General features: G+C 38.7%; 1 protein-coding gene across 1 annotated transcript in view; it reads right to left on the bottom strand.

Annotated features, from left to right (window-relative positions):
* LOC108698364 overlaps positions 1–10700 on the bottom strand; it is a 33016-nt gene extending 22316 nt beyond the window's left edge. The window contains exons 1-7 of the mRNA XM_018229795.2: positions 10626–10700; positions 5960–6058; positions 5374–5472; positions 3113–3269; positions 1584–1698; positions 1201–1277; positions 568–628 (exon numbers count right to left, since the gene is read on the bottom strand). Coding sequence (XP_018085284.1) covers positions 568–628; positions 1201–1277; positions 1584–1698; positions 3113–3269; positions 5374–5472; positions 5960–6058; positions 10626–10643 — 626 coding nt within the window. The 5' untranslated portion in view covers positions 10644–10700. The remainder of the gene's footprint in view (positions 1–567; positions 629–1200; positions 1278–1583; positions 1699–3112; positions 3270–5373; positions 5473–5959; positions 6059–10625) is intronic.
* Positions 10701–11654: the final 954 nt, after the last annotated feature.

Genomic DNA, 11654 nt, shown 5'->3' on the forward strand with positions numbered 1-11654 from the left:
GTTGCTTGCAAACCACTGTAATAACTGTACTAGATGGAAAAGCTATAACTGTACAGTAAAGTAAGATTGTGTCAACCAGCTGCTGTTGGATTAATAATATTCACCAACATTGAAGGCAGTTTTTGGATGCTGGAAATGGTTAAAATACATCTTATTAAAGTAAATGGTAATATAGCTTCTCACGCAAATACACAATTTGAGCTTTGGAAATGTATATCCTTTTTAACTGAAGCCCATTCATTTATTGTGTGAATGGTTAAATCTTTAACTGAATGAAATAGTGATGAGCTTAAATGTAAAGAGGTTTTTTTTTTAATTGTATATGAAGTTTATAATACTGCAGTGATTTATACCGTGTACCGAAATCAGGACTTACTTAAAGTGTTGCTATATGTTAAATGAAAATGTACTTTGACTGTCCAAGTAGGTTTAAATTTAATAGCTACTGTGTTATAATAAACAATGCCCCTGTTTGTGGCCCTGTCTATTTTTACTAGACTTGCCCTGAATTAATTAAGACATTCCTCATGAACTGTGCTGTAAATAAAAACAAAGTAATAAACTAACCTGGGGTCAGTTGGATGTTGCTCTGCAGGGGGTGTCTCGGGCTGAAAGACATTGGTTCTTTCTACAAGCAGACAGCACATAGTAAACATGGGAATAAACATAAATAAGCACTGTAGTCACATAACATGGGATGCTAGGTCCAGTCTGTTGGCATGCTGCTTTTGTGTGACTGCACTCGTTAATGTGGCAGTTAGCACTAAAATTCCCAGACACTTGAGTATTGTGAGATTAATACTGTATGCCACAATGTCTGGCATCTGTAGTTGCTTATTTTGAAATTTTAAAAACCAATGTATGGTCATTTTGACACATCTAGAACCATTCAGAATGACGTCCCAGCTATAACATACCATAATGCACTGAGCAAAAGGCTAAATAGAAATCCCACGAGAAAGAGAAAAATGTATGATGTAGTTGCATTGTATTTTTTGGTTGGGTAGGCAAAGCAGTTATAAAGATGCAAAGTCTTTATATTTGAACCCAAAATCTCTCTCTCTCTTTCTTTTAAAGGGCTTCCAGGTTCATACCTATTTAACAACTGCAAACTATAGGTCCAGGCTGTATATTATTGCTATATAATACTTTTAAATATATTTGAATAGAGAACAGGTTAACCCAACACACTGTACCTACCGTTTCTGAAGAACTCATTCCGCATTTCCAAAGTCTTAATTGCTTTCCTTAAATGCTCTTTGTTGTCATTTAGTTTTCTGCAATAAATAATTAAAGATATACAGTATATTTTATAGAGGGTATGTTTTGTAGAGGGGAAGATTTGTAATCATTACAACCCAAATTTTAGATATCTACAATTAAAGCATCTCCAATTTATTTACTAATAAAGGGGAGATATGCCTATTTTATGTTTAATATATTTATTTTTCTCTACAATTTATTAAAGCATATGGATAAGATACATTAATATGAGGGGAGGCTTACAACATCTAAACTACGAATTGGATACTCGAGTGCCCATGTTTGTATTCAGAACCCATAAAGTATAATGTATCAGAGACCTGATAGCTTTGTCATTATTTTGTTGCTGTTCTGCTCGTGCAATGTTTCTTCTGATCAAAATTCTGTCAATCGTCTCTTGTCTTGGAGGAGAGGCAGCAGCATACTGCGCAGAACCTTTGAAGAAACATATGTGCAAGAGCAATCATTTAATGCACACTTCTTTTTTTTATTTATTTTTTTTGCAACAGTTTCTCATTTACTGAGGGGTTCAGAAAACTTTCCCCAAAAATCTTGTTTTAGTGGCTTTTGAAAAAAGGAGGCTTCATGAATTTATCTAATTGGACTAGACTAATCAGTGATAACTGTTGATTGGATGGTATTGATTTTGGGCTGTAGTATCAGCCTGGGGTCTTAATAGACGCAAAGATTTCTCTTGCCGAACAACCGATTTTAGCGATCTCCGACCAATCCTTCGAAATTATTGTGCAGTTAGTGGGATTCGAACGATCGAACATCTTACGGTTTTTCGGCCGACATCTGTCAGGAAATTGATCGGCCAGGTTAAAAAATCTTTGTCTGTCCCAGTGCAATCTATCTATCTTTGCTGGGCCAAGCAGGCAGCTACCCTTTTTTTTCCTGGCAAATTGGTATTTTTAGTTGATGGACAATTCGTACGATCATTCCAAGATAATCGTGGTCTCACGATGATGATCAGATCTTTTAAAAATCTCAACATCTATGGCCAGCTTTAGGCAAGCGATTACAATCTCTGGGGGAGTGGGAGTGCAATTTTGGCACCCCCAGTGCCTTAAAGTTATTGTTAATGTTGTATTTTTGATCTATATTTTCATAGCAAGGCCAACAGAAGGTGTTAACCTGGATTCTAATAGGTAAGGGCACTGTACAACATTGTCTGACCTTCTCAGTATCTTACAGACAGGTTTGACCTGTGCAGTTGGTGAGTGCCAGACTGAAAGTACCCAGAGGGAGTGTACCACCAGGGATGGCCAGAAGAGGGCCCCCATTATAAAGTAGTACTGAACACTACAAGGGGATGTCAATGCACAGACAAATATTGACAGATACAGAAGGCAAAAAGGGCCCGCTATTTAGACCACTGCTCATCATTCAGACTGTGCTAGACCAACAAATGCTGATTGCTTGCTAATAAGTTCTAGACATGCAGAAAAATACATTGTTACAGGTATGGGATCCGTTATCTGGAAACATATCATCCACAAAGCTCCAAAATACAGAAAGGCCATTTCCCATAGATTCCATTTTATCCAAATCCATTTTTTTAAATTATTTCCTTTTTCTCTGTAATAATGTACCTTGTATTTGATCCAAACTAAGATATACTTAATCCTTACTGGAAGCTAAACCAGCCTATTGTGTTTATTTAATGTTTACACTATTTTCTAGTAGACTTAAGGTATACAGATCCAAATTACGGAAAAATCTGTTATCCAGAAAATCCAAGGTCCCAAGCATTGTGGATAACAGGTCCCATACCTGTAATTATTATTCTGTTAAACCCAATTTAATATGGGGCAGCTTTTAGAATGATTCTGATCATTACGCTAACCTTCACAGTAACTTTGTATCATTGTTTCATATGCTCCAGGTCCAAAGTATTTCAGAACCTCCTTTGACAGGGCCCACCCAGTCGTATACTGCTTGCTGGGCAGAAACGCTGCTGCTGGAGCTGCAAGTGGAGTAGATGCTTGGTCAAACATTCCATGCTGCAAAGAGAGAACAGGAAATATATGTCAAATAGATCTGCTTTAAAATGTGGATTTCCCCAGCTGTGTGTGTTCCATCTGATATACATGCAGTGTTTGAAGGCTATAGTTATGTGACATGCCTTCTCTTAATCAGTTGCAGGTCTATCTCATCCATGTGGCGCTTCTATAAGTTGTTAGCAATGCAAGGAATCTCTGAAAGGGCTCCCTCTTAGACTTGATGGCGCACAGAAAAAGTGCATGTCACATAAGTGGTTTATTTGAAAAAGACATGAAACGGTTTTTGGTTTCCTCTACTCTGTCACTTATATAAGAGTTGTATACTATTCCTGTTAATATTCTTTTATCTTTTGGGAAACTGACTTATTGACACATTTTTGGGGGCCATGTTTAAGTGCCCATGGCTAGAGAACTAAGTTCCAAAGACTCCAACCAGACTGAGCAACATGAGAGAAGAGAAGCAGTTGTCACTGACACTGGGCTGGGGATGATGCAATAATTCAATGCTAGTTCATTCTGAATTAAAGTTAATTTTCCAAATTAAGAAAACCAGACAGAATTACCTGAGATTGATGTGGCGATCTGAGATTGGCCACATCATAGCCCCGCCCCTGACGTCACATCTCACCCACCATACATCACACCCCGCCCCGCTAATTCATGGCCCTGCCTTTCCCAAAAATATCGTTAAGTGAAGCTGTGACAAGGGGTGACACACAGGCTGATACACCTAAACTTGGGATCAACTGTTAAAACAGTGGCAATTATGGTTTGGACAATGCAGGCACCACCTAAATCAAACAGGGTGCAATAGGAATGGCAGCGCAACTCGAAGACCGCAATGAAACCAAAGGCACCCCAGAAGCTTCAACAAGACTCACTAGATGAGGACAACACTGAGAATCCTTGATGGCCTGCAAAAGACACCCAACACCTGGATGGAACCAACTTCTACAGGCTATTACTACTTTACAACAGACGTCTTTTCAAGTCCCTCTGACAGATTAAGATTACCACACACAACCCCACACAAAAGTCTCTGGCTCCCCAACAGGCCACATACACAAGCATACCAGCCCTAATGCTGAAGGACATACACCTGTAATGAGTAACAATCTAAGATTATCTTGCAGAGACAAGGCCAAACACTTTCTCATGTATCAATATTCAGGAATACAGGAATTTCTGAATGTGTTCACAACGGAACACAGTCAGGTAATCACAAATTCACACAACTCCCAGCTACTCTCAACCACTTTCTTTCCCAACCTTTCCATCAGCCTCCAGTGTTATTCCAGGAGGGCTGTCACCACATTCCCCTCTTTGGGGCTAAACCCAGAACACCAGCTTTGCCAGGCACTCTCTGATGGGTCTCCAACATCCTCTTGGTCTATTGCTGGAAGCACCCAGGGCCTATGTGTATGCTATTTGTTTGGCATTTAATTCTGTTTTAGTTAGCTTCCTAGTTAGCTTGCAAAAACACAGGCACCATCATGGGGTACAGCAGTCAGGGGCTCCAAGGCAAAGGGGTAGACAGAAAATCATAAATCAGGGGCTGCTAAAGTGAAAGAGTTTGTGGGTGAGTTGTTGGGGTTTGGCTAAATCATGGGCAGGAATTTGAAATAATTGGAGAGTGGATAGAGCAGATCAGACATCTGACCTTGACATTTTACTTGTTGGCAGGGCCCACCCAGGGGACCCGAAGGTCAAATAATGGGAAATACTTGGAAAAAGTCCTACTAAATAAATGTTATGGAGCCCCGTGATTACTGATTGTGGCTTTGGGGAAAGAGTATAGTCCGGGTACAGTAATGCCAACATCACCATGCAAATCAGAATATTTTTATACTGAGAATGTTCTTCCCTATGCCCCAAGGTCTTATAACAATCACACAGAGTAAAATGTGATAATATACTGGGAATAAACCTGAAAAAATTCAAATAAGTTAAAATTACATCAAAGACACATACTTTCGTCTTAATTTATTACATTATTGTATGGACATCGGTCTGAAACATCACACAAAATAATCTGCTTTGGGTTCACTTCATGCTAATACAGGATTCCGATTCAGCTACAACATGAAGAAAAGATGAACGTTACCCTTTTGAAGTCATGTGATTGGAGTCCAAGTTTTTGTTGCAGAGTATTCACTTGATCATTGTACCTGCTCCACCTTTGGCCCTTTTCCCAATCACTATTCTAGAAAAAATAAAACACAATTTATATTAAGCAAGCAAAAGGCTACTTCTATTATCTGGATGTGTTTCTCATTGATGAGTAAACTGATCCATGTTTAGGCAGGATGCATAGGGATGATGCACAGCGGAGCACTGCCCATTAGATTATCATTATTACTCTTACTGACGCGTATTTATAAAGTGCCATCATATTCCACAGGGCTGTGCAATAAATGGATGTATACACTGAACTTACAAATTTCATACAAAAATTCAAGCAATAACAGATACAATGGGGTGCAAATAACTCAGCTCAGAAGAATTTACAATTTGATAATTAATTTGCTAAACATAAATTAGCATTAAAAGGAAATCTATACAAGTAAATTGTCAATACCATAAACTTTAGTTTAAATTTCAGTACTAAATGTTGAGTTATTACCACCACCAGTGCAACGACAGGGTCTGCCTACTCTGTAGTTACTCCCCTGACAACCTTACTTACTTACCTTTGCCTTTTCTAGTGAAGGAAGTCCCAGAGTCTGCTGGAGAGTACGCAGCTTAGCATTGTACCTTGCCCAGTTCTGAATTGAATGAATTTCATCCATCTATTTAAAAAAAAATGTTTTGCTACCTTGAGGCATATTTATCAAAGTGTAAAAATAAAGCTTGCTGCAGTTCAACAGTGAGTGAAATTCTTCTGCTCTTTATTCAGATTTGATGCAAAGCAGCTTAACAATTCAAAAAAACCTTTTTGCTTTGGAAATCGTATGATGCCTATTAATCTTTCTAACCTTCTCTTCCTCCTGTTGTACTCTGGATTTTTCCGTTATATAAATTTGTGGAAAATATTTGCGACATATACTGGTGCAGTGCAAGTTAGTCTTTTACACTGAATCAGCACTTTGAAATTAATATCAATTGATTTTTTGTGAATTTCCTACTTACAAGGGAAATACGCTTTGTGTGCACTTGCCCTTTATCTCTAACTATATAATTTATTTTATTGGGTGGATTCAGTACTTGTTTAGCTCATATTCATTTTAGCAAAATAATTAAACATTGTAGGACTCACTAACTCCAGTGTAATGTGCAAAAATACACAAAAATAAAGACTCCCAACCCCCCCCCCCCCCCCGTTGCATCAGGTACCTGCAAAAGCAGTCAAGATTTGAGCGGGCAAAAGAATGAAAATTGGAGATCCTGGTGTTTATTCCTCCTTTAGTGATGTCATTTTTGGTCTACAATAATGGGGAGAGTCAGCTTTGTGAGATCAGGTAGCATCAAGTGGTGGTAACTTGGAGGAGTAGGGTGGGTCAGGGGTAGGGTTGCCACCCGGCCGGTATTTTACTGGCCTAGCCAGTAAAACACCTGCCGAGGCCGGGGCCGGTATTACAAATTTACCGTCAATTTGTAATACTCCTCACAAAAGCCCTCGGCCGCCCCCAACCCACTCAGAATTTACCTTTTTTCCATATCTTCTGGCCAATTGCACATTTAGGCCACGCCCCTTACATCATGACATGCCCCTTTCTATGTCACTACCTGCCCCCTTTTATGTCACGGCCCGCCCATTTGCTCCCACCCCCACCAGCACCCGGTAAGCATTGAATTAAATGGTGGCAACCCTAGTCAGGGGTCTGGGTTCAGTTTGGTGCAGTTCTGACAAAATGGACCCAAGCAGGACTAGGGTTGCCAACTGTACGGTTTTGACCCAGACAGCCTGGGTCAAAACGCAAACGCTATGAAACGCTGATCGGCCGATCGATGTTCAATTAAGGAGAATCCTGCCCGATTTTCGTTATTTGGAAAACCGGGCAGGATTCCCCATTATTGAAACGTTGATCGGCCAATTGCAAATCATCTGTGTGTCACTGCCTGACCCCCTGCTGGTCTCCACTGGGGAAAAGGTGGCAACCCTAAGCAATACTCTAGCATGTGCCACAGCTTGTGCTTGACTTAAAGTGAACTAAAGCCTAACTAAAGAAATAGCTAGAAATGTTGTACATTATGTTTTCGGCTTCTGTACCAGCCCAAGGCAACCATAGCCCTTTAGCAATAAAGATCTGTGTCTCCAAAGATGCCCCAGTAGCTCCCCATCTTCTTTTCTGCTGATTCACTGCACATGCTCTGTGCTGCTGTCACTTACTGAGCTTAGGGACCCACTGACAATATACTGTTTATTCAGAATATAAATGTCACAATATAAGGTTGATTAGTACATAAGATAATTACTACATGGCAGAACAGAAACCAGAGCAACTAGCATCAGAAATTAATTTAGGCTGATGCATTTTTAGCCATATTCATTTTTAGGGTTTAGTTCTCCTTTAAAATAGACAGAAAACTGTGCACAAGTTGTGTTTTGTTGGCTCAAGTTATGAGACTGATTATGTATCTGGAGTCACAGTAACCCACATGGGATCTCTGTTTTTCTCCTTGGTTTCTGCCTCTCCTTTTGTCACCTCGTGGTCTTGAATAACCATAGGAAATGTAGGGCACCTGGGGGGTCCTAACGGAGATGAATTTCTAGTCTGCACCCTATTCTGTGTATAAGGTGCACAGAAAATGGAGCAAGGACAAATGCCCTGTAGTTATAAGCTGGTAATCATGTGGCAAGCGGGCCTCCGCATCTCACCTTCTTTGGGCTCAGTGTTTTAAAGGGAACACTGAAAAGCTTCAAGTTGGCTGGATACAGTATAGATATTATAAACTTCCTTCTGCTATTCTTGTTTTCCACATTAACAATGACCAACCCCCAGTTCCGAAGAATGAGTCTGATTCAGTGTTCTGAGGAAATGAAAACTATTTCACTGTAAATATAACACTTTTACTACCCCACATTTCAATTACACATTTATTTTAGGAAAGGCATGGTCTGTTCCGTGGCTTAGCACAGACTGCTGAAACCACTGCAATGCAATGAAAGCCGGATAAAAATAACTGCAATTACCACCTGGCATCATGCTAAAAACAGGCATTTTATTCTTTTGAACATTTTGCTGTGAGTAACAAAAGCGGAGTACAGTGCGTGAGTGTGGTATAATAAAATGTCATTTACTGCTCTATTCATAAAGTCTGAAAAGGACAGGATGATTTGATTTGGGTACTAGGAAAGAGGTCAACATTTATTCTAGCGCGACCTCTCCTGTACTATTAACTTCTCTTTTTAGCACAAGGACATAGAAGGCTTTTTTCAGTGTATTTATTATTGGGAAAAACAGAATGGAACAGAAAAACACATAAAAAGCACACCTAGGGGTTTATTGATCAAAGATTGAATTTTAAAGTTCTTTTATACCTTGAATCAGCGAGTTCAGGGTTAACAACCCGAAAATTTTAATTGATTGGGTTTTCGGGGAAAAAACTTGAATTGCTTGAATCGATCGAGTTTTCAGGCAAACCCCTCCTAAAAAAACTCGAACATCATAAAGGCTACAGGTATGGGATCCGTTAAACCTGGAACCCATTATCCAGAAAGTTCTGAATTACAGAAAGTCTCCCATAGACTCCATTTTATCCAAATAATTTTTTTAAATAATTTCCTTTTTCTCTGTAATTATAAAACAGTACCTTGTACTTTATCCAAACTAAGATATAATTAATCCTTATTGGAAGTAAACCAGCCTATTGGGTTTATTTAATGTTTACATGATTTTCTAGTAGATTTAAAGTATGAAGATCTGTTATCCGGAAAAAAAACCCAGGTCCCGAGCATTCTGGATAACAGGTCCCATATCTGTATTAATATCTTCAAATGGCTTAAGGGACCTCTGCCATTGACTCCTACATGACCTTGACAGGTTTAAGATGTTGTATTTTTGGATTTGATCTATTTCCAGGGTCGGGGTATAATAAATCTCGAAAATTCGAGGTTTATTTTTTTAACCCAAAAAATAGATTTTTGACCCTAAAAAATAACCTTGAAAACTTGAATTTTTGTGGAAAACACAACTCGATCCTTAATACATCTGCCTCATAGAAATGGATCTATCCATAATGTGGATCTCCATACTTTAAGTCTACAACATTTAAACAGTAAATAAACCCAATAGAATTGTTTTGCCTCCTATCTGAGTTTGTATAAAGTAATAGGTAATGTTTTTTTATTACAGAGAAAAAGGAAATCATTTTTAAAAATGTGGATTATTTGCTGATAATGAAGTCTGTGGGAGATGGCCTTCCTTTAATTCTGAGCTTTCTAGATAACAGGTTTCTGGATAACGGATCCCATAACTGTATTTATGACCTGGTTAGAATAGGGGGCACATTTACTAAGGGTCGAAGTTAATTCGAAGTGAATTTTCAAATTCAAAACTTCGAATTTCGAAGTAATTTTTGGGTACTTCGACCATCGAATAGGCCAAAATTCTATTAGAATTGAAAAAAACGTTCAATATTCGACCATTCGAAAATCAAAGTACTGTCTCTTTAAAAAACTTCGACTTCCACACTTTGCCACCTTAAACCTGCCGAATTGCTATGATGGCCTATGGGGACCTCCTAAAACCTATAGCCAGTATTTGGCTAAGTTTTTAGTCAAAGTTTTTTTTTTTTGGAAAATCGTTCGATCGATCGATTTGAATTCGATCGAAAACAGCTAAATTTCATTTTAAAAAAAACTTTGACTACCAAATTTTTACAATTCGATGGTTGAATTTCGAAGTTTTACCACTTTGAAATTCGACCCTTAGTAAATAACTCCCTAGGTGTTAGGTACATGGCTCCCCTTTGCAAATATGTGCTGTGTCTTATGCCTCATGCACCAAACAAGGTGCCCCAGCCAACTTTTGGGGAACACATCTGAACACCTTCAGGATCTATTTCTGGGCCTAAAGATTGTAAACATGCCAACATGTTCATACATATGCACCTGAACTGAGTTAAAGATGAGTTCTGTCAGTGGAGTTACTATAAGGTTTGACACCCACACAATGAACAGTTGCACATTATTACAAAAACCTAGAGATTTCCAGCAAATGAGTAATGCTAAAGGAACATGCATTGCATAGAAACCATCCTTTGAAGCTCATGAGCATAGTCAGTATAATTTGTGAGTTTGTACCTTATTTCAACATACAAGTGCACAGAAGGCACCCACACTTGCCTCTCTGTAGCAGTTTAACTGCAAGTGACACAGTTATTTACAGTGCTCTTTATGTACAATGTACTCACAATGTTCCAAGAGCTCATACGGATGTTTCTGGCATTTGTCAAAGGGTGTCAGAATGACCTAAGAGGAGCAAAGCAAATTAAAATAAGTTACACATTATCCTGAAAAAGGCACATTTATGTTGATTCTTTTAGCCCATACACGCTCCAGCTGACACTGTATAAATGCATTTTAAATCTAAATCTAAATGCACAGTGTAGTTGCCTTGAGCTGAGGTTTTTAATTTAAAGAACTCTAGATTTTGCATTGTGCCACTAAAGGGGGGAAAGCAGGAGCTGGAAATGGCTTTGCTGCAAAGACCCATTAGTGAAAGTAGCCCGTTCAGCATACAATTCCTTGGAGCAGATTCCACAAATGTATTAATGGGGTGGTTGGCTTTTAGTATGTTATAGAATGACTGATTGTAAGCAACTTTTCAATTGGCCTTCATATTTTCTTTGTTATAGTTTGAATTATTTGCCTTCTCTTTCTGACTATTTTCAGCTTTCAAATGGGGGTCACTGACCCTATCTAAAAACCCAAATGCTCTGTAGGGCCATCTCCCATAGACTCCATTTTAAACAAAGAATTGAGATTTTTTTAAATTATTTACTTTTTCTATGTAATAATACAACAGTAGCTTGTACTTGATCCAAACTAAGATATAATTAATCCTTATTGGAAGCAAAACCAGCCTATTGGGTTTATTAAGGGGCCGATTCACAAAGGGCCGAATATCGAGGGTTAATTAACCCTCGATATTCGACTGGGATTTAAAATCCTTCGACTTCGAATATCGAAGTCGAAGGATTTTAGCGCAAATAGAACGATTCGAAGGATTTTAATCCAACGATCGAAGGAATATCCTTCAATCAAAAAAACTTAGGAAAGCCTATGGGGACATTCCCCATAGGCTAACATTGAGTTCGGTAGCTTTTAGATGGCGAACTAGGGGGTCGAAGTTTTTTCTTAAAGAGACAGTACTTCGACTAACGAATGGTCGAATAGTCGAACGATTTTTAGTTCGAATAGTTCGATTCGAAGTCGTAGTC

Source organism: Xenopus laevis, chromosome 1L (assembly GCF_017654675.1).
Source record: "Xenopus laevis strain J_2021 chromosome 1L, Xenopus_laevis_v10.1, whole genome shotgun sequence".
NCBI lineage: Eukaryota > Metazoa > Chordata > Amphibia > Anura > Pipidae > Xenopus > Xenopus laevis.